At 41.1% G+C, this 23833-nt stretch overlaps 2 protein-coding genes across 4 annotated transcripts in view; both read left to right on the top strand.

The window, feature by feature from the left end:
- The first annotated feature begins 1263 nt into the window (after positions 1-1263).
- Positions 1264-6150, top strand: RPL24 (ribosomal protein L24). Its single transcript, XM_060640145.2, has 6 exons — positions 1264-1375; positions 1500-1575; positions 2095-2205; positions 4274-4410; positions 4815-4878; positions 6028-6150. The coding sequence occupies exons 1-6, from the start codon at positions 1371-1373 to the stop codon at positions 6106-6108; spliced, it is 474 nt and encodes a 157-aa protein (XP_060496128.1). The 5' UTR covers positions 1264-1370; the 3' UTR covers positions 6109-6150.
- A 4094-nt stretch (positions 6151-10244) lies between these two features.
- Positions 10245-23833, top strand: part of ZBTB11 (zinc finger and BTB domain containing 11) — a 32115-nt gene continuing 18526 nt past the window's right edge. Inside the window, exons 1-3 of one of the 3 annotated variants that reach the window (XM_060640142.3) lie at positions 10245-10783; positions 18437-18672; positions 20354-20585. In XM_060640142.3, the coding sequence (XP_060496125.1) occupies positions 10474-10783; positions 18437-18672; positions 20354-20585 (778 nt within the window). In that variant the 5' untranslated portion in view covers positions 10245-10473. Of the gene's footprint in view, positions 10784-13278; positions 14473-16417; positions 16981-18436; positions 18673-20353; positions 20586-23833 lie in introns of those variants that run through there. The other 2 variants (XM_060640143.3, XM_060640144.3) reach the window with 2 other exon arrangements.

Raw genomic sequence — 23833 nt, 5'->3', positions numbered from 1 at the left:
GAGGGAGACACAGAATCCAAAACAGGCTCCATACTCTGAGTTGTAAGTGCAGAGCTCAAGGTGGGGCTCGAATTCAGGAACCGCAGATCGTGACCTGAGCCAAAGTCCCACCCTTAACCGACTGAGCCACCTAGGCACCAGTAACTACAGCTTTTTTTTTTTTTAAATTTTAAAAAATTTTTTATTTTTGAGAGAGACCGAGCATGACCGGGGAAGGGGCAGAGCGAGAGGGAGACCCAGAATCCGAAGCAGGCTCCAGGCTCTGAACTGTCAGCACAGAGATGGGCACAGGGCTCGAACCCACGAACTGTGACATTATGACCTGAGCCGAAGTCAGATGCTTAACCGCCTAAGCCACCCAGGCGTCCCACTACAGCTTTCTTAACATCAGTCAGCCACTTCACTGGACTTTGCAAGTTTTTTCCACTACCTAGTTACCGATCCCTTTAGAGTGAGCGGCTTGTGTAGGTAGCATAGACCAATCATTACATTTTTGTTTCCTAGTCAAGTACTCCAACACTCAATTCGAGGATTGTCTCTTGCCACTCCCCATCATATGCTAGTTTCTAGCCACAGAAGGGCTCAAGCAATTGAGGCACTGATCCTCCCAGTGGGCTTGGCTAGAGCTCCCTTTTCCAAGCCTCCAGGCAAGGGCTTTGCCCTTCTCTGTGCAACTGCCAGCCGGCCCCTGGGCTGCAATAGACAGAAATAGAAACCTAGCTCTTCCAAGACAGGCAGTTGTCATTTTGCAAAGCTTCAGCCCTTATAATAGGGATTTTGTAAACTGAATAAACTAATATATGTAAATGCTTTAGCACAATTCCTGGCACAGAAAGAGAACTCAGTGAATGTTAATTATAATTAATGCAAGGGGCCATCAAATACAATTTGATTAGCAAGGCGTGGGAGACAGTTCAGATGTCACTACTATTTTGCAAATGGTGAAATTATTAAACTTTAATTTTGTTGGTCGAGATAATGGGCCAATACGGAAGGCAAAATGTGACTTTAAGTTTTACCTGGGAGTATTATCTGCAAGTCACTAAAACTATAAAATGTAGAGTTCACATTCTGTGCAGCAGGACGATGACTCTAGGACACCTGACCGTAGAAGAGACAGGAAGATTCAGAAACCAACCGCCAGCCTAAGTAACGTTTACTTCCTGGCTCACAGAACCCGCTCAGTCTCCAGAGGAAGGAGGGGACGGAGAACACCCAGATCACTCTCTCTGGGAGGTAGACGTCATCACCAAGCGCCGGGGTCAGGGAAGGGAATTGGGGGAGGAGATTGCCCCACTGCCTTATAAGGCTTCTTCCCATGATCCTCTCTTTCTCTTCACCATCTTTCTGTCTTACCGGCGGCCGCAGCCATGAAGTGAGTGAAAGTCCTAGGTCCCAATCCGCTTCCATCGTCGGGCAGAGCACCTCTCCTGCACTCTGGGTTTGGCTTCTCCTCGCCGTAGACACCCTCTCTAATGGGCTTTTGCTTTTTGTTACAGGGTCGAGCTGTGCAGTTTCAGTGGGTACAAGATTTACCCTGGACATGGGAGGCGCTACGCCAGGACCGACGGGAAGGTGAAGGGCCGCGTCTGCTAAACGCAACTTGTGCTCCTAATTCAGTCTGAGCGTGTTCATTTGCCACATCATTCTTGGTCCCTGGAAGGCTTGTTTCCGGGACCCTGTGTGCTGTGGTTGTTAGGATCAGAAACCTCTAGGTGAACCGTTTTTGAGGTTTGATTTAGTGTGAGTCAGGTCGGAAATTAAGAGTTGGGGTTACTTAAATGTCCCAGGAAATGAACCGTCAAAGTATCGCTATTTTTCGGGCACCGATGCCTCCTGGAATTTGATTACCCCAACCTTTCCTGCGGAATGAGCTTAAGTTTCCCCGCTCTGTGTACAAGACGGGACGGAACTCGAAGGCTTCGGTGGTGCCACCTGTGCCAGTTGTATGACACAAGCCTTTTGGGCTTGGCGGGCCAAATGAGGGGACAGAACTTGAATATTAAGAGTTTTGGGGAAAAAAAGAAGAGTTTTGAGCTCAGCTTTCTGCCTTGTTTAGTTAAGTAGGTAACTACTTTGAACTTGTTACTACAGGTTTTCCAGTTTCTTAATGCAAAATGCGAGTCAGCATTCCTTTCCAAGAGGAATCCTCGGCAGATAAATTGGACTGTCCTCTACAGAAGAAAGCACAAAAAGGGACAGTCGGTAAGTAAAATGCACTTTCGATGTTGGGGGTGTGGTGGGGCTCTTAAGTTTAAACTCTCTAAGCATCAGTTGCTGCTCCCTAAAATTATGGTAAGTGGGACCGTATGTGAAAGCGCTCCTAAGCTGTAAAGCATCAAACAGTGAAGTGAAAGTGACTGATGAAAACAGTGTCTCCTTATATACCTTAGGCTCACAGTAATGCCGAGTTGAAATTTGAAATGTTGCCTTGCCAGAATCTGATACGTTATGCATAGTTGGGTTATAGGGCACCACGGAAGTATTTAAAGGATTCCACTGGGTAGAAATTCCCCTAAGTAATTTCTACTTAGGGGAACTTGGTTGTGAATATGTCTGTAGGATTAGTTCTGAAAGATATCAGTGGAGTCTTATAGCATACTATTTTGTTCTCATGACTGAAGACTTCTTGAAGTGCTTTTTTGGAGTGATGGAATTTTTTGAGGAAGGTTTGAGTGCCATGGCAGTAAGGATAGTATTCAGGACACTTGGAATATTTACTGACACCTCCCAGATTAATGGCATCACTAGGTGTTGTGGGAATTTAGAAGGAAAAACTTACTTCTAACTTAATTTGAAAGTAGACTTGACACACCCATTAGGATAGTCATGATTTCAAGGGGGTGGGGCGCGGGGATTACCAGTGTGGCTGAGGATGTGGAGAAATTGGAACCCTTGTGCATTGCTGAATTTAGGATGGTGCAAGCACTGTGGAAATGGCTTTGCAGTTTCTTAAAAAGTTAAATGGAACTGTGTCCAGCATCTACACCTCTAGGAACGTACCCAGGAGAATCGTAAGCAGGAATTTAACACAGATGACTTCTACGCTAATGTTCATAGCGCTATTATTCACAGCAGCCAAAAGATGGAAACAGCCCAAATGACCTATCAGTGGGTGAATGGACAACAAAATGTTACATAAATACAATGGAATATTATTCAGCCTTAACAGGCTGGCAAACAGCCAATATGGATAAACCTTGAAGAAGTTATGCAAAGTAAAAGAAGCCAGACACAGAAGGACAAATATTATATGATTACACCTTTATGAGGTATCTGTAATGGCAAATTCATAAAGACAAAGTAGAGGTTACCAGAGGCTGGGCAGGGGGAGGGAAGAATGTGGGGTTATTATTTAATGGGCTTGGGGTTTGGAAAGATGAAAAAGTTAGATGGATAGCGGTGGTGGTTGCAGAACATAGTGAGTATATTTAATGCCAATGAATTATATACTTAAAAAATGCTTTAAAACGGTCAATGTAATGTTAATGTATCTTTTATTAGCAAAAGTTTGAATTTTACAGTTTCGATTCCTGGACATTCCCTAAGACTTGGTAGCTTTCCTGTCATAAATTATTTTCCAATTGACTTTTTTTTCAGTGACAGTACTTTAAGCAAAAACAAAATAGGTGAGTTGAGGTTTGGTAATTTTTTTCTAGAAGTAAATTCTTTAACATAAACAGTCGTATTAAAATCCCTTTTGAGGTAAGTACTCTCCAGCCAACTTCATTAATTTGACTTTTTCTTTTTAAAATAGTAAAAAATGGCCAGGATTTGCAAGAGATAATTTAATCAGTCTATAATTGGAAAACTTACCTGCATATTGCAGTATTTTACACATAGATATTTTTTATATATTTTCAAATGATTGCATGAATTATTTTTTTGTTGAATATTGCTATGATCTGAATGTATACTCCTAAAATTCATATGTTGAAACCTAACTGCCAAGGTGATGATACTAAAGGTGAGAACTTTGGGAGGCTCTGCCATCAGGAATGGCACTAGTGCTCTTACAAAAAATGCCCAAGAGCGCTCTCTGGCTCCCTTCAACATGTGGTGATATAGCTACAATAGGAAGAGGGTCCTCACATGACCATGCTGGAATCCTGACTTCAGTCTCTAGAACTGTTGGAAATTTCTGTTGTTCATCAGCTACTCAGTCTGATATTTAGTTGTATCAGCCCTGGCACGCTAAAATACAAATCTTAATTGTTTCCCCCATATCCATGAACAAGATTTATAAGTGTGCTTCCATCTTTTTGTTTCATAGGAAGAAATTCAAAAGAAAAGAACCCGCCGTGCAGTCAAATTCCAGAGGGCCATCACTGGTGCATCTCTTGCTGATATAATGGCCAAGAGGAATCAGAAACCTGAAGTTAGGAAGGCTCAACGAGAACAAGCCATCAGGTGAGGAAGCCTTTGTTATGAGCATTTCAGCTATTGGGATGAATTGTAGGTTATGACTGAATTTATAGGCATAGGGATCTAATCTGATGTTTTGTGTTTTGATACTTGAATCTATATTGAAATTGTCAGTCCTAAATATTGAGGTTTAGTAATACAGAAGCTTATAGTGTATGCTTAATGATTTGTTGAAATTCTATATGCAAATAAGGCTGCTGTACGATTTCTAATCTATGTTAAGCTGACTTGGTTAATGATATTTATTGACAAACTCTTTGGATTTAGCCTACGAATAATTGCAGGTGGGGAAGGAAAGTGATAATCTGCTTTCCCAAAACACTTTAGCTCCTTGTTAATCTGCATTAAGGAGCAAAGCACTTTGCCTTAAGTTATTTTTAACCCCACAGGGCTGCCAAGGAAGCAAAAAAGGCTAAGCAAGCATCTAAAAAGACAGCAATGGCTGCTGCTAAGGTAATTGTGAGATTGTCTTGGATTTCTTATTTAAAATAACAGGAGGAGGGGGGCGCCTGAGTGGCTCAGTCGGTTGAGCGGCCGACTTCGGCTCAGGTCATGATCTCACGGTCCGTGGGTTCGAGCCCCGCGTCGGGCTCTGTGCTGACAGCTCAGAGCCTGGAGCCTGCTTCCGATTCTGTGTCTCCCTCTCTCTCTGACCCTCCCCTGTTCATGCTCTGTCTCTCTCTGTCTCAAAAATAAATAAATGTTAAAATAACAGGAGGAGGGGCCCTGGTTGGCTCAATCATTAGAGCATGTGACTCTGGATCTTGGGATTGAGTTCAAGCCCCACATGGGGCGTAGAAATTACTTAAAAATAAAATTTTTAAAAAATAATACTAAAGTCAAATAAGAAAATTTACTTTTTAATCCAAATTGTGGCTAATGAAAGTTTCAAGGTGTTTTGTTGTTGTCGTTGTTTAAGTTTATTCCTTTTGAAAGAGAGGGAAAATCTCAGGCTCTGTGCTGCCATTGCAGAGCCCAACTCAGGGCTTAAACGCATGAAACTGAGCCAAAACCAAGAGATACCCAACTGACTTGAGTCACCCAGGTGCCCTGAAAGTTTCAAGTTTTTAAGGAATTTAGTGCAAGGACCCAATCAAAATGATGTTCCTAACTGGTTTCCTGGGTGGTTGATTCAGAGTTCCCTCTGCCAGAGCCAAATGAAGTCTGTTGGTACCAGAAATTGGGGAAGGGGAAAATAAAGGTGGCTTTTGTTGTTAAAGTTTATTTTGAAAAGCTTTAAATAATAGTGCAGAGTTTGCCCAGCTTTTCTCAATGTTATCAGTTTCAATAACCATAGTAAAATTTTCAAAACCATTGGTTTTAGAGAACTAGTAATGTCCTTTTTCTGTTCTTAAGACACAGTTCAGGATCCCATACTGCATTTAGTTGTGTCTCCTTACTTCTCCAATCTGTGACAGTATCTTTGTTTTTCATTTACATATCCTATAGAGGTAGACTTCTAACTTTTCATGGGGAGGCTGGCTCTTAAGAGTAATAGGAATGCAGTTAAATAATAAAAGCAATCTAGGATACATAGAGAATCTGGACATAAGTGATTGAAAAACTTGTATGGAATAATGTCACATGTTAATCTTTTTACAGGCTCCTACGAAGGCAGCACCTAAGCAAAAGATTGTGAAGCCTGTGAAGGTTTCTGCACCCCGAGTTGGTGGAAAACGCTAAGTTCGCAGATCAGATTTTTAAATAAATATCTGATTATAACTAGATTGTGGTGGATTTTTTTTACTATAAAAACAGGTGGGGGCTCCTGGGTGGCTCAGTTGGTTAAGTGTCAGACTTCTGCTGAGGTCATGATCTCCATGGTTCATGAGTTGGAGCCCTGAGTCAGGCTCTGTCCTGACGGCTTGGAGCCTGGAGTTTGCTTTGGATTCTCCCTGTCACCGCCCCCCCCCCCCCTCAAAAAAATTTTTTAATAACAAAACAGGCATATTGTGCCTACATAGTAATAGCTGAACTATAGAGTTAAGAATTTGAGAACTAGGTTTTTTTTTTTTTTAATACAATGTTTTTTAAATGTTTATTTTCAGAGAGTGCAGGCATGTGAGTGAGGGAGGGGCAGAGAGGATTCTAAGCAGTCTTTGTGTTAGTGCATGTCTGTGCGTGTTAGCACATAGCCTGACAAGGGGCTCAACCTCAGGAATCATGAGATCATGACTGGAGCCGAAATCGAGTTGTAAGCTTACCTGACTGAGCCACCCAGGTTCCCCAAAAGTAAATCTTTTAGTGAATTTCTGTTGTTGAGTTACTCTTCCATGGTAAACATTTATTTTATATTGGGTTTGCCCTTCACCTGTTACCATCAGTTGATAGCTGAATTGAAAGTGCTTAAAACTTGGGGCACCTGGGTAGCTCAGTCCCTTAAGCCTGCAACTTAACTTAAACCTGCAACTCAATCTCAGATCTTGATCTCAAGGCCATGAGCTCAAGTCTAGTGTTGGGCTCTACGAGGGACTTGAAGTCTACTTTATTATTATTTTTTAGTTTATTGTCTAATTGGCTTACATACAACATCCAGTGCTCATCCCAACAAGTGCCCACCTCAGTGCCCATCACCCACTTTCCCCCACCTCCCATCAACCCTCCATTTGTTCTCTATATTTGAGTCTCTTATGGTTTGCCTCCTTCCCTCTCTCTGTTTTTCCCCCTTCCCTTCCCCCACGGACTTAAGTTTCTCAAGATCCACGAGTGAAAACATATCTTTCTGCGACTGACACTTAGCATAATACCCTCCAGTTCCATACACGTTGCTGCAAACGGTATGATTATATGTCTCCTCTCTCTGCCCTTCGCCGCTTGCACTCACATTCTCTCAAAAATGAACATTAAAAAATGAAACTTAAAACTTCAACTGTACTCTTAAGCCACTTTTTCCAGAAATAAGTTTGAAGAGTACAACTTTGTTAGCACATGAATATGCTTACAAATTCCCAAGGTAGTTTGTTGAGCTGGGAATTAGAGCCATGGTTAAAATTCCAAGAAAAACCAGTAGCCTGCTGATACTCTAGATAATGTGTGTGTAAAGTGTGACAAAGAGTAATTTATGTTAATAGGCTTGTACTTCTGGCATCTGGGTGGCTCAAGTCAGTTAAGCGTCAGACTTCGCTCAGGTCATTATCTCACCCTTTGTGAGACTTTGCGATGACAGCTCCAAGTCTGTGTTGGATTCTCTGTCTCCCTCTCTCTTTGCCCCTCCCCCACTCGTGCTCATCCTCTCAAAAGTAACTTTAGGGGCGCCTGGGTGGCTCAGTGAGTTAAGTGTCTACTTCAGCTCAGGTCATGAACTCTAGTGAGTTCGAGCCCCACGTGGGGCTCTGCTGACAGCTCAGAGCCTGGAGCCTGCTTTGGAATCTATGTCTCCCTCTCTTCCTACACCACTTGTACTTTGTCTCTCTCAAAAATATTGAAAAAATTTTTTCAAAAAGTAAAAAATAAATCCTGTTATGTGCCACTGCCAAGTTGGAAAGCTACAACAAGTCGCATCCTCATTTGAGAAACATGCTTTTACATATAGAAATACTAGGTGAAGGTAAAAATGAGACATCAGCATTCCTCCCCCCATCCCCTCCATGCTATCCAAAGTGATAGAATTATTCTGTCTAGTGCATGTTAAATTCAAGCATTGTTCTGGGTGTTAGGAATAAATAAAATAGCCCTTTTGGGGGACTTGAAAACTAAAATTCTAACATCAATTTAAGAAATGTGCAAATCCACTGGGTCTTGCTTAGAAATCTCTAAGGTTTTGCTTGGAAATTTTTTTCATTTTTTATTGTGTAATGTTTTTTTTCTGAAACAACAAGGAAAATAAGACCATTATTTAGCTGTGAACAAGGAAACTTAACCAACGAAACTACCCAACTTGAGTTCAGAGCTAGATTCCTAATTTTGGGATACAGGAAAAAAATGTCCTTTTAAATCACTGCTTTTCTGGCTTACATGACTTAAGGTGAAACTGTCAATTATGATTGCCCTTGATTCCTGGGTAGCCTGCAACCCAGGAGGAACTAGAAATAAATAGTAAATACCTGTTCTAGAAGGGTGGCAAGTTTAGCTTTTCTCAGGAAGACAATTAGTCCACCTGTAAAACCCTTTCTCCACATTGGCCCAAAGGCAATTCAAGTACAGTGTGCTTCTAAATGCTTTTTCACAGGTTGTTTTGGCAGAAACTGAATTGGGTAATTTAAGTTTTTCTCCACTTCCACAACTTTTTAAATCTATTTTAAGTTAGTCTTTTTGTTTTTTAAAGAGCTGCAGCTATCTTAATGTTTATTTTTGAGAGAGAGACAGAAAATGAGTGGTGGAGGGACAGAGAGAGAATCCAAAAAAGTCTCCAGGCTCTGAGGTGTCAGCACAGAGCCCAAGGTGGGGCTTGAACTAATGAATAGACCATGAAAACATGACATGAACCGAAACCAGCTGCTTAACCAACTGAGCCACCCAGGTGCCCCTTAAATTTAGTTTTAAAGGAAGTCGATTTCACAGTATAAGAGTGATGGTGCTGGCCCAGCACAGTTCTTGGAGGGTTGATTTGGGTATCTGCTTTGGGTGGCCCACTCCAAAGAGCGGCGAGGGCGCATCTCTACCTTCTAATTCCTCCTCCTTTCCCCAGCTGTCTCAGTCTGGGTTGAGTGACCCTAAGTAATACCTAGTCTGGTGGTTATGTCTTTCCTATATACGTCTGGGAGCTCAGGTACCTACAGCCAGAGTCTTATTCAAGGATGCTGCCTCAAGTATCTAAGCCACCTGTCAATTCCCGCAACCTCAACCGCAAGTACTGCAAAGATTGGGTGCCATCCTATTTTTTGAGCCCAGTGCATTCACCTGTTTACCTCTTAACATGTCTCCGCAGGGTCAGAGAGCCTGACCCAGCGACTGCAGACTCCAGGCTGAGGGCAGAGGGGGAGGGTTGACCCGGAACTAGCAAAGCACTGTCAATGCCAGACCCCAGTTGTCGAGTAGGATGTTCTGGGCCTGTAGTCTTGTCTGCGCTGCGGATTCAGCCAACGGATGGGTGGCATGGGCCATTGCTCCGGCCTACCCGCTAAAGATGTGAAATAGGACCCGCACTGTACGCTGGAAGATGCATTTCAGGTCGCCTTGGTCTTTTATGCATTCGGTAAATGTTGGGTGTAAAATGGAGAATTCCCCCCTCTCCCCCCGCCCAGCTTATGTAAAAATACATGCAAATGAAGCTGTAAGAGTGCTATCTACTCATTGCCAACATCATTACCTTCAAATACAGAAAACTGCCCCTATGTTAGACGGTCGTTCGAGGAAAATCCCGACAGTTCCATGGCTGATTTGGAGCCAACACTTTAAGTCTGGAAATTATAACTCTTATCACTGAAGGACTCAGATTTCAAACGTTTACCTGTAAAATAAATTTACATGTGAATGCGGCTATCTTTGGTCTTGTGTCCATAAGCTTATATTTTACTAAGATCCTCAAAATCTTATGCTTTTACGTTGTCGGGGGTCTCAGAAGGTAATCGGGGTAAAAAAACCAGACTCCTCCACACCTTGGTGTATATCCGACGGGAAATCAACAGCCCACCAACTCCCACACGTGCTCAGAGCAAGGGAAAGAAGGAAAAAATGAAAAGGGAAACTGCCAGGACTTAAGATGTCTGCTCAAAGCAGTCTTCGGTCTCAAAGGAAAGGCCTACCCTCTTCCAAAATGTCCGCCCGCAGTCCTGACGTCACCCGGCTGGCTTCATCAATCCAGAAAGCCTGTGCTCTCCAATCAGGACTCAGTCCCCGCACCCACTGCCCTTGATCACGTCACTTCCGGTGGTGCAGCAGCCATTTTGTCAGTCGCCAGCGGATCCCGCGCGCTGGAGAAGTGCAGTTCCCCCTGGTTACCAACTCGTCGGTTCTGCCTTCGCGCTGCGGGCGCCGTCGAAGAGCACTCACCACAGATACAGCCATTCCTCCCTACAGTGCCGCCGCCGCTGTTGCATCCGTCCGGAGCTAGTGCGCTGTCTTCCTCCCCCACCACTGACAGGCGCCCTTAGGGAGCCGCCGTCAGAGATGTCAAGCGAGGAAAGCTACCGGGCCATTCTTCGCTACCTGACAAACGAGCGTGAGCCGTATGCTCCGGGCACGGAGGGCAATGTCAAGCGTAAAATCCGCAAAGCGGCCGCCTGCTATGTGGTGCGCGGTGGGACCCTGTACTACCAGCGGCGGCAGCGGCACCGCAAGACCTTCGCGGAGCTGGAGGTGGTGCTGCAGCCCGAGCGGCGCCGGGGGCTCATCGAGGCGGCGCACCTGGGCCCGGGCGGCACTCACCACACCCGGCATCAGACCTGGCACGACTTGTCCAAGACTTACTGGTGGCGAGGTAGGACCTCGCCCGTGGCGAGGGGGCGGGCGGCGGCCTGTTGTCCAGGCAAGGCCTGCTGGCGGAGGCGGGCTTGCTTGCGCACGAGCGAGTTGGAGGGTTCCAGACGCCCCTCGCCCACCCAGACGGCGCTCGCGGCGGAGCGGCTGCCAGGCGGAGCCGAGAGGGTGGGGGACGCGAAAGGAGCCGCACTTCCCACAGGAAGGAGGCCGGGGAAGCTGGGGGCGGGCCCTGGCCCGGGGTGGGGCGAAGGGGGCTTCCCCGGGGGCCGGGCCAGCCGCCGGGAGGGGCCCGGTCGTGCGGGCTGCGGCAGGCCCGCCTCCTTCGGCGGTGCTGGAGGCGGTGGCTCCTGCCCTCCCGGACGCTCCTGGGCGGCGATCGAGCGGAGCTACGTCTGTGCCTTTTAAAATCTTGTTCCTGCTGATAGTCTGGGGAAGGGACAGTCTGTTCCAAGCCTGGGCTGCTTGCTTCAGCCGTTTGAGCTAGGATGTGGGCCTGCGGGTTTGAGGTTCTCTGGACCTGCTTGCCCGTATTCTTCGAATTGTGCTACTGCGGCGTAAATAAGCAATAATGCGATCACACAGCTCGTGCAGAGCTTATCTGAAATGACTGTATGGAAATAACTGTCTTCAACCTCGATTTTAGGGCAAGAATTCAATGTGAATAGCAGATGCCCTTCATTCTGAATGTTTTCATTTTCTTCCCGTTGATACTGTAGAAAGCGCTTTGGAAACTGAGGCACTATGTACATTTCTGAAAGATAAGGTTATTGTGGTTGTAACAGGAAATACTGCTCTTAAGTTTCTTGCCTGCTTGGGAACCAGGTTAAGGAATGAGGGCAAGGGTCTTTGGCTTCTTTACCGCCCTCATCCTCCACAAATTTGATTTACATTCAGACTGTTCACTTGGAATTAGTGGAAGTTTGCAGGCCCTTAGGAGAGGTTTTGTAAGGAAGGATTCTGCCCTTCAGTCTCCTTATGGCTCAGGAGAAATTAACAGTCTGGGTTGCTTATCCGTGATTAAAGAAATTCGACTACGGACTAATTTCTGAAGTTCTTTTCAGTTCCTGAACTTTGTCATCAAGCCTATTAATTGACAAACTATTGGGTAGTCCGTCCTTTTGTTCCTTAAAGAGTTCTCGTGTGTTTTCAAAAAACGATCCAGCTCTATTGTTTGCTTAAATGCGTTCTCTTAATTTATTTTTTATTTTAAACCAATATTTGAATTAAATTCCTCTAAAGGTACAGAAGTGTGAAGGGTGAATACGGAGTAATTGCTGCCTTTTGTTAAAATTGATTTGGTCAGACAATTGTTTTCCTGAGCAAATGTCTTATGTTTAATACTTTATGACATGTTGGGGCGCCTGGCTGGCTCAGTGGTTAGATCTTGTGACTCTTGATCTTGGGGTGGTGAGTTTCAGTCCCACTGTGGGTGTAGAGATTACTTTTAAAAAAATAATTAAAAAATACCTTATGACATGTTAAAAATTAAAATATAGCTAAGAGTACCATTGATCAGACTTGTACATGCAGGCATAGTCTGAGCTCTTAATTTGTTTTCATTTAATCTTGATAAAATCGTGTAAGGTGGAAATATTTATCTGTGTTTCAGCCATGAAAAAACTAAAAGCACCAGGTGGTTATATAGGTCAGAGGTCACACAGCTGACCTTTGTGATTTCATGCTCTTAACCACTATTATATGCTGCTGTAACGGTTTAGTGTTAAGAATTTTCGTTCCCTAAACTTATTATCTGTGAATGATATTGAATGCAGTTTGGTGGGGGGGGGGGGGGGGTTGTTTGAGTTTTTTGGTGTGCAGTGTGTTAAAAGACAAAAATTTTTGGAAAGGAGACCATGTTTATGTTTAACTTAAAAATGAAAGAGATACATTTGTGGTTTGTCTACATTTGTAGAACTTAAGAGGCATTAAACGACTAGAACCGTTATTCTTGAAGTATCACACGTCAGTAGAGTAGTGAACCCCTGGCAAGGGAGGCCCTGAGGCCTTTCAGAAGATCCACAAAGGCAAAATTATTTTCATAATTCCAAGGCATTATTTGCTTTTTTTTCTAGTTGTTTTCCAGGTATACGGTGGAGTTTTCCAGAGGCTATGTGACATGTCATATATGGCAATAAGTTGATTGCAGAAGCATATATGATAATCTGTCTTCTGTTAAACCACACATTAAAAAGATTTTCAAAAATGTAAAGCAGTACCCCTCTTCTCACTATTTTTATGATTTTAGTGATTTTAGTGATTTTTTCATAAAATGCTATTTTGTTGACATGTAATGAGTTTTTGTTATTTGATGATCTCATTATTTTTATTCTTTTAGTCGTTCCTCCTTTCAAATAAGAATGTGGGGCACTTGGCTGTTGCAGTCCATAGAGCGTACAACTCTTGGTTGTGAGTTCAAGCCCCACGTTAGGCATAAAGCTTACTTAAAAATAATAATAATAATAATAATAAAATAATTCATAATCATCAGAGAAGTTTGCTCTCAGTTATTAACTATTCATTTTATTTTTTTTAAAGTAGCTATTCATATTGATTCTTAGTACATTAACACTTTGGTTGCTTCCTTGATTATGTGTAAGGTGTATATATAATACAAAGCCATTGTAGACTATTTACCTGAAAGCTATTAAGAATTGATCAATGTAAGTGCCAAACAAACTGTTCCAGAGTCGTAAGTTGTATCAAGGACAGTTTAATGAGATTCATAATTTATTTTGCTTTTTTTTTTTTTGAAATGCTGCTGTCATAAGATATATTCTAGTGCTCAGGCAAGTTTGTAGCAATTTTCCTCCTTTGAGTACAGTTGCGAAACTGTGGTTCGGTGCCTAGAAGTTTACATATAACAAATTTCAGAATGTAAAATGTTAATAATTATTCTCAAGGCCTCCCCCCCCCCCCCCCCACACACACACATAAACCTCTTATTTCATCTTGTATTGAAGTCTGTGCTGGAGTTTCAAAATGATTCTCTTCCCTGCCTCCATCAGATGCTGATGCTAGGTATCTACAGTGAAATGCTTCCAGAATGTAAAGAAAGAATTAGGAGGGGGAAACAAAGATTAAACTGGCCAAAAAAAAAAAAAAAAAAAAAAAAAAAGTTAGCTACCTGCAGAAGTCCCTACCCCAAGAACTGATTTTTGTTTTAGAATAATGGGATAAATGGATGCTGTTGTTAGGGAGCCTAGAAGAGGTTGTAATCTCCAGAAAATCCACCAAAAACTGGGTCTTTATAACCATAACTAACCACCTGTAACCTCTTTGAAGAAAACAAAACAGAAGAATTCATATGCATGTAACCAGAAATGGGAGCCCCTGAACTGGGGTGGTCATTGTATCCAAAAATGATAGGGACGGAAGCTCTTGAAGAGCTGATAGGAGCAAAATTGTTCATTTTGGCAAATAGATATCTGAAGCATTGGTTCTTGACCCAGGAACGATTTTGCTTCCCAAGAGATGTCTGGCTATGTCTGGAGACAGTTTTGGTTGTCATAACTCGTGGTGGTGGTTGAGGGGTTGCTATCCACATCTAGTTGGGTAGAGGTTAGGAATGCTTCTAAACGTGATACAGTAAGAATGGACAGGACAGCCCTCTACACCCCTCCCGCCACCAGCAAGAGTCATCTGGCCCAAAATGTCAACACTGCTGAAGTTGAGAAACCCTGCCCTAGGGTAAGAAACTGTTCCTCAAGTTGTTTTATTAGAGGACTACCCACTAAAGTCTTTATCTTTTTTTGTTTTGATTCTGTGCTCAGTGAAGAATCTTTTAATGGTAATCTTGATGTTTTATGTTGGGTTTTTGTTTTTTGCAGTACCAGAGAGGTTGACCAGTTAGTATTACCGTATTTAGCAAATACTTATGTAGTAGTTACTGTGTGTCATATAGTGTTCAAAGTGCTTTATAAATCTTAACATTAATCATAACACCATAGTGTAAGTACCATTACCCCCATTTTGCAGTCGATGACACGTAGGCACAGAGAGGTTTGGCATGGTCACCGAGCTAGTTAGTGGGTTCAGATTTTGCTGCATAAGTAGTTTCAATCCTTTGCAGTAATGTAGTAAATTAATTGTGTTTATATATTGATGTCTTTTTAGTGATTAACTTGAGTCAGTCTTTCAACTTAATTCTGGATGAACTAGAGGTTAGGTTTCTGAATCTTTAAAGCTAGATTTAAGATGATCCATCAAAACACTAACACTCAAGGGAGAGGACTTGAAATATCGGGTGACTTTTGAGAAAACTGATTATCATACATTAAAATTTTTTCCTGTAGTTTTTATAATTTTCATCCTTTTCAAGTGCTTCCTATGTAGTTTTTCCAGTAGCATTTGAAGTCAACAAGTTTATGGTGTAACCAGAGTTCTGCTATATGCAGAATATACTGAACGATGTAGAATCATAAAATGTTTAGAAATACAGCCAAAGTTAATCAGGAAAAAATGCTGCCTTTGTTTACTGTGAAGATGAAAACTTCCTCAGCACTACTTCTTATTTAAGTATTTTTTTATGTTCATTCATTTATTTATTTAAATGTTTATTTTTGAGAGGTGAGGGGGAAAGAGCATGAGCAAGGGAGGGTCAGAGAGAGGGAGAAACAGAATCTGAAACAGGCTCCAGGCTCTGAGCTGTCAGCACAGGGCCCAGCACAGGGCTTGAACTCACGAACCATGAGACTATGATCTGAGCTGAAGTTGGACGCTTAACTGACTGAACCACCCAGGGCACCCCTCTAAGTATGTTTTTTTACTTATAAATATGTATTCTCTTACATGTGTCATTTCCCACTCTTATACCCATTTATTCTTTTTACTGTAGTTGGCCTACAGTATATTAGTTTCAGGTGTATAACTTAGCGATTCAACAATTATATACATAATGAATGTTTACCTTAGCTTAGCTTAGGTATCATCTGTTGCCATGGAAAATTATTATTACCATATTATTGACTATATCTCCTATGTTGTACTTTTCATCCCCATGGTTTATTCCATGATTTATTTATAGTTGGAAGTTTGTATTTGTACTCCTTTACTTTTTTTTTTAGTTGTGGTAAGATATACATAATATAAAATTTACTGTTTTAAGTGTACAGTTCAGAAGCATTGAGTACATTCACATTGTTGTGTGACCATCACCACTGTTCAGAAATTTTTCATCACCCCAACCCGTTCACTTTTTTTTTTTCTTTTTACAAAGAGAATGAACTTTTTTTTTTTTTTTTAAGTAAGCTTTACGCCCAATGTGGGGCTTAAACCCATGACCCTGAGATCAAAAGTGGCATGCTCTACCAACTGAGCCAGCCAGGCACCTCTTAATTATATGTAAAATATAATTTTACTCTTAATTATTTATGTAATTATATGTAAAATATATATGCATCCAGCCTTTTTATCATTTTTAAAAATCTTCTCACTGTATAGACTTTTATTGACTGTAGCATTTTCAGACATTAGAATATATTCTCTAAATATGCACACATAAATGCCTTTTTATGGAAGTTTCATTTAATCCTGACCCAGTATTTTCTGAGTTATGTTCCGGGCAGAGGGGGCAGGGGTTGGGGGGGTGGAGGGGATCTATAACAAATAAATTTGGCAAATTTCTGTTAAGCAGCTGTCTTCATTGTAGAACTCTTAGAGCTTTGAATGTGATAATACCCATTATGTGTGTATAAAATGCAAATATAATTTTGTGAATTTATTAATCCAGTGTATACTTTTTTAGTAAGTATGGGACATAATACAATTTGAGAAACATTGCTTGAATATTACCCGAAGGTTGAAAGGAACCATGGTATAATTAGACGTCTTGAAATTCTTTTCAGGAACTTATTATATACCTCTATATCATTTTAGCTAAGTAATGAGCCTTTTCATTTACATTTTACGTGGGGATTGTAGGGGGAGAATTTTCTGCCACAGTGATGGATAAATGTATTCCTGGGTAAGCAGCATAATATACTGAAAATCAGATGGCTTTTGGAGACCCAGTAATGCAGTTTACTAGATGCAACTTGGGACAAGTTTCTTACCTCTTAGGCTTCATCCTTCTCATTTGTAGGATGGAAATTAATTGGTCCTACCTTGTAAGGAGGATGGTGTGCGTAAGCATTCTCCCTGCTCCTCACCCCTGCCCCAACATGCTGAACTAGAAGTTGAAATTCACGATAGGATTTTGTGAGTGGCTTGTGTACAAGCAACTTTTAAGATTGTGTATGCTGTGGGGCACCTGGGTAGCTCAGTCAGTTAAGCTTCCGACTCTTGATTTCTGCTCAGGTTGTGATCTCATGGTTCATGAGATAGAATCCTGCATTGGGGTCTGTGCTGACAGTGCGGAACCTGCTTGGGATATATTCTCTCTCTCTGTCTCTCTCTCTCTGTCTCTCTCTCTCTCTCTCTCTCTCCCTCCCCCCTCTCCTTTCCTCCCTCCCTCTCCCTCTCTCTCCCCCTCCTTCTCTCTCTCCCCCCCTTCTCTCTCTCTCTCCCCCCTTTTCTCTCTCTCTCTCTCCCTCTTTCTCTCTCTCCCTCTTTCTCTCTCTCCCTCTTTCTCTCTCTCCCTCTTTCTCTCTCTCCCTCTTTCTCTCTCTCCCTCTTTCTCTCTCTTTCTCTCTCTCTCTCTCCCTCCCTCTCTCTCTCCCTCTTGCTCTCTGCCCCTCCCCCACTCGTGCTTTTTCTATCAAAATGAAAAAAAATTACTTACTATGTCCTGCTTTGTGCCCAGCATCATGCAAGGACCTAAAAACAAAACAAAACAAAAACTGTTATTTCATACAACCCTAAAATCTCATAGCTTTCAAAAATGAGATTTATTTTACACTCTCATTATAAGTTGTGATTGTAGTTCAGGTTGCAATTTCACTCCACCTTTTTTTTTTTTTTTTTAATGTTTGTTTATTTTTGAGAGGGAAAGAGAGAGCGTGAGTGGGGGAGGGCAGAGAAAGAGGGAGATACAGAATCCAAAGCAGGCTCCAGACTCTGAGCTGTCAGCACGGAGCCTGATGCAGGGCTCGAACTCATAAACTGTGAGATCATGACCTGAGCCATAGTCAGGTGCTTAACCAACTGAGCCACGCAGGCGCCCCTCCACCTGTCATTTTTCATCTGCAATTCAGGCTAAATGATGGCATCCATCTGGAACATGCTGTTATTTGACAGAGGGGACGAAGATCAGATCACCGATGAGAAACAGGGCCTCTTAAAGCTTTTGCGACATGGCACACGTTATATTTATTTATATTCCATTGACCAAAGCAAATTGCATGGGAAATCCTGATGTTAGTAGGGTGGAGAGGTAATCACGTTATATAACTGTTCACGAAGGTCATATTGGCATTTTCATACAATTTCTATAGCATGAATGAGTTGCAGCTCTCATGGAAATGGGTACTGCTATGTAATCATATGGTGGGGAAGCAAATAACTAGGAATAAGCAAAAATAAGAATGGAAACCATCATCTGCAACCTTACATCTATGAAAACATGCACCTTGCATTCTCAAGAAATCACTTTTACATACTGTGTGTCCACACGTAAGCACTCAAACATATCAGTGTACGTAGATTAAAGAACCAAAAATAATTTTCAAATGACATAGTATTAAATTTGACTTGTTAATTTTAATTTTTATTCTAGGTATATTAAAGCAAGTGAAAGATTACATTAAACAGTGTAGCAAATGCCAGGAGAAGCTAGATCGGTCCCGTCCAATATCAGATACTTCAGAAATGTTAGAAGAATTGGGACTAGACCTTGAGTCTGGAGAAGAAAGTAATGAATCAGAGGATGATCTGAGCAATTTTACTTCAGCTCCAACTGCAGCCTCCAAGCCTGCAAAAAAGAAGCCAGTGTCCAAACATGAACTTGTATTTGTAAGTAGAACTTTCCATTCAGCTTTAACGTTTGTAACTAATGTATTAGGTTTGTAGTCTTCATGAATTTTTTCTTCAAGTACCAAAACTGCTTGACTGTTGAAAATTTAAGTAAGTCTTTGTCTCAGGTAATACACTCTGTTACTACATACACTAAAAGTATGCTAAGACTGCTTTTTCATTAATTAGAAATATTCCTGTAGTTAATTCTCTTTAGAATGTAGGTTGTTGGTTTGTTGTTAATCATTCTTCTTGTCTTATTTTATTTCTTAAATGTTTGTTTATTTTTGAGAGAGCACAGGCGTGTGCCCGTGAGAGGAGAAGAGGAGCAGAGAGAGAGGGAGACAGGATCTGAAGCGGGCTCTGTGCTGAGAGCAGAGAGCCCAATAGGGGCTTAAACTCACGAACTGTGATATGAGATCATGACCTGAGCCAAAATCAGACGCTTAACAGACTAAGCCACCCAGATGCCCCTCTTCCTGCCTTTTTAAATGGTATATTGGTGGGGCACCTGGGTTGCTCAGTGGGTTAAGCATTGGACTCTTCATTTCATCTCAGGTCCTGATCTTGAGGTTCATGAGATTGAGCCCCATGTTGGGCTCTGTACTGACAGTGAAGAGCCTTCTTGGCATTCTCTTTCTCCCTCTTTCTCTGCCTGCTTCTCTCTCTGTCTCTCTCTCTCTCTCTCTCTCTCTTTCTCTCTGAAAATAAAATAAATAAATAAATGGTATATTGGTACAGGTAGACAATACGTTTCTGGAAACAATCTTTAGGTCATGAAACAAGGTAAATTAAACTGGCTAGGTCTTGGGGCACCTGGGTGGCTCAGTCAGTTAAGTGTCCAGCTTCAGCTTGAGTCATGATCTCACAGTTTGTGAATTTGAGCCCTGCTTCAGGTTGTCTCTGTCTCCTTTTCTCTCTCTCAAAAATAAACACTAAAAAAAAAAAAAAAACTGGCTGGGGCTTCTGGGTGGCTCAGTTGGTTGAGCGTCTTGACTTCATCTCAGGACATGATCTCACGGTTGGTGGGATCACTGCGTTGGGTTTACAGCTGTCAGCATAGAGCCTGCTTTGGATCCTCTGTCCTCTTCTCTCTAGCCCTCCCCTGCTTACAATCTCTCTTTCTCGAAAATGAATAAATGTTAAAAAAAAAAATTGGCTAGGTTTTTGTTTTTTACCTGCATTACTTTCATACACCATTAAGTTTCTGACTAGTAAATAAAGGCAGCAAGAAGTGAGATGCAGGAACATGGCAGAAAATAGTAAGAATGCTCCTTTAATTTAAATATATAGGTAATAAAGACTATCTGGCTATTTCTTCATATTAATTAATGGTGTCTTTAAAAGTGAATAATGGGGCGCCTGGGTGGCGCAGTCGGTTAAGCGTCCGACTTCAGCCAGGTCACGATCTCGCGGTCCGTGAGTTCGAGCCCCGCGTCAGGCTCTGGGCTGATGGCTCGGAGCCTGGAGCCTGTTTCCGATTCTGTGTCTCCCTCTCTCTCTGCCCCTCCCCCGTTCATGCTCTGTCTCTCTCTATCCCAAAAATAAATAAAAAACGTTGAAAAAAAAAAATTAAAAAAAAAAAAAAAAAGTGAATAATGTGTCACGTTTTAAATTCTGTTAAAGGTAGAAATACAGATGATACATAATACAACTCTTGGTCTTAAACTTATTTTGATAGGTTGACACCAAAGGAGTGGTGAAACGTTCTTCTCCAAAACATTGTCAGGCTGTCTTAAAGCAGCTCAACGAACAGAGACTCTCCAACCAGTTCTGTGATGTTACTTTGTTAATTGAGGGAGAGGAGTACAAAGCTCATAAATCTGTTCTGTCAGCTAATAGTGAATATTTTCGAGATCTTTTTATTGAGAAAGGAGCTGTTTCCAGTCATGAGGCAGTGGTGGATCTTTCTGGTAAGAATTTTCTAATACTATTGCTTTTTGTTTGTAAGTACCTACTGGAAGGTGGGTGTGTGTCTGTCTTAGAAACTGAGGGTGTATGCTGCAGTGGGAGAAGCCCACTTAGAGCAGCAGACTGAGGCGAATTGAAGAAGCCCTTCTTCTAGCAAGCTTTCCAAGGTGCGGTTCTGGAAAAGGCTGTCATTTTCTGTCACTACCTCTTAGGTGAGACAGATGTAGTGGCAGAAAATTTCTGACCTTTACATGGCTAAAAACAGTTTGAGAGAAATACATAACTGCATCAGTGTTATATTACACTAAGTGAATATGTTACTTAAAAATTGCTTGTTAAAAAAATTGCCTATATCTGTGTTGTGGAACATAATAATAAAGCACTTTTGTAAGTCTTTTTTATTTTTTAAGGTTAATTATTAGAATTCATTAGGTTCAGTAAACTGTTAATGTACAATAATCAAAATTCCAAGTGTGGTTTTTTTCTTTGATTTTATTATTGTTATTATAAATGAATAATTTGACTTTCTTTTGACTCACTAGAACTTATATATTGGCTTAGGAGTCAACAAATGAAAATTTAGGAAGAATTAAATAGGTAACCTTATTTATACATTTCTTGTAATATTAACTTACTGTAACTCTTGGTTACTGAATTACTGACATGACTGTGTGAAATATCATTTCCTTTTTCTGAAACAAAAAAGTGACTTTACCCAGATCTATAAATACTTACCTAGTTAACCACTGATCCTTTTCTACCTTACGCTTTTTAAACTTACTTCTTCTGGAAAGACAAATAACATATTTTTCCTTAGCAGTAGCTATGTGTTGAATTACTAGAAAATATATATTAAGTATCCACTATGTGCGAGGAGCTACCTTAGGCTCTGGGGATATAATGGTGAGCAAAAACTTTCATGGATCGTAGAATTGTATTACATTTGAGATTAGTGATAATTTACTTTTTTCTGGGTTTGGTGACTCAAGAAAAAATATGTCTTCTACTGGGCCCTCTGAATAATAAAACTCATCATGGATATAGTTGGTTTTTTTTTTTTTTAATGTTTATTTTTGAAAGAGAGAGCATGAGCAGGGGTGGGGCAGAGAGAGAGGGAGACATAGAATCTGAAGCAGGCTCTGCATTGTCCGTGCAAAGGCTGCTGGGGAGGCTCGAACCCACGAACCATGAGATCTTGCATGACCTAAGTCGAAGTCAGACACTCAACCGACTGAGCCACCCAGGCACCATGGATATAGTCTTTTGATAAAAGTTAGCGTTGGAATTTTTTTCTTACTTTTCATGCATCTGAAGCAGAAAGAGAGAAGTGTATGAATATTGCTCTTGTTCAGTTTCTCAGCAGCTTATAGCAAAAGAAGTGGCTGCCTTATATTAACTGCAGTGCAGCATCCTAATATTCTGACAAAAAGACACATTTGTTCTTCATCCTATATGCTTATGTTTATATATTGTCCAGCAAATATAATGTAAATTAATAGCAGGTTAAGTAGGTAAATTTTATTTGGTTCAAACACTAAGTGAAGAGTATAAAATATGTGTACAGAATTTAAAAATAGTGTATTTTTTAATTACCTAGTTAATGTAGTTGAATTAATCATTGTTTTCCTTTGTTAATGCTTATAAAAATTTTCTGTACTAAGTCATAAGGCTATGTTCATAGATTATCTTTTTAAATTTCATAGTTTTCTTTCATATTTAAGTTTTAGTCTGCTCGGAATTTTATTGGTGTGAGATAGATGTTTGACTTCATTTTTTCCCCATTTGATCATCACTTGTCTCAGAACCCTTTAGTGAAGACTCCATCCTCTTCTTGCCAGTTGATGAATTTCCACATATTTGGTACCAGTTCTAAGGCATCGTTCTAGTCTATAGGTGGTCTCTCTTATGGTATTTTCACCTGATCTTAATTACCATAGCTTTATAATAAGGAAAGTCTCCCACCTTTATTACTCAAGTGGGTCATAGTTTCATAACCCTTTGCTCTTCCATATAAACTATAAAAGCAGCTTGTCAAAGTCACAGAAAATAGTGTATTTTGATAGAGATTACATTGAATTAATAAACTTTTAGAGATTTACCCATAGCAGTCTCAAACATCTTTTGTAGGATTATTTCAAGGTACTTTATATGTTTTGAAACTTATTTTTTTTCTTAAAATTATGTAATTTCAGATTTATTTTTGGTGTATATTTTATATACAGTAATACTGCCAAATTCCTTTAGTCATTCAGTCATTTATACATTCTTTGAGGTTTTCCATATAAAAGAAATATATTATTTGCTAATAGTAATGGTTTTGTTTCTACCTTTCTAGTCTTTATATTTTGAAATTGTTTTCTTGCTTTACAGTGCTGTCCTGGACCTCAAAAAAATAGTTGAATAGAAATGGTGGAAGAGGGTTCACTTACCTTGTTCCCATTTCTAAAGAAAGTGCTTTTATCATTTGGTAAATGTTTTAAATAGATAACGCTTTATTTAATGTTAAGGAAATTCTCTCTAAAAATGGTGTTGGTTCGTAACTCCCTGAGGAGGTTCCAAAGTGTAATCTAAAACTGGCCCCCATGTATGGAGGGTGCCTGGGTGGTTCAGTCAGTTAGTGTCCGACTACTGATTTTGGCTCAGGTCAATGATGTCTCATGGTTCCTGAGATCAAGCCCCATGTCAGGCTCTACACTGACAGTTCGGAGCCTACTTGGGATTCCCTCTCCCTCTCCCTCTCCCTCTCCCTCTCCCTCTCCCGCTCACATATGCACTGTCTCTCCAAATAAATAAATAAATAAATAAATAAATAAATAAATAAAACTGGCCCTCTGTACACAGAGGCAGCAAGAGACTGAAGAAAGAGACCACGTCAGATTGGTAGGTGGCAGGTTTCATAGGTAAGGGAACTTATGTGTACTTATGTGTGAGGATTGTCTTGGGCGGCTGCAAGATGAATAGATCTCTGTGCCAGAATGTTAAAAGTTTATACACAGACCTTAACTATGTTTAGTCATGTATGCAGGAGGCCTTAACTGGGCTCAGTCATGTACCCAGTCCAGATAGCTTCAATACCACATTTCTCTCTCAAGACTATGCAAGTGGAACACATTCCAGGAACAGGGAGGGGTGGGGAGCCTCCAGTTGCCTGGGTCAAGCTCAGGGGTCAACTGGAAGTCAAATCTTGATGACCTTCTCCCACAGTGTTGATTTATTACATATTTTTTTCTGTGTTTATTGAAACCATTTT

This window comes from Panthera onca, chromosome C2 (assembly GCF_046562875.1).
Source record: "Panthera onca isolate mPanOnc1 chromosome C2, mPanOnc1 haplotype 2, whole genome shotgun sequence".
NCBI lineage: Eukaryota > Metazoa > Chordata > Mammalia > Carnivora > Felidae > Panthera > Panthera onca.
The sequence above is the reverse complement of the archived record's forward strand: the minus strand, read 5'-3'. Positions and strand labels throughout refer to the sequence as shown.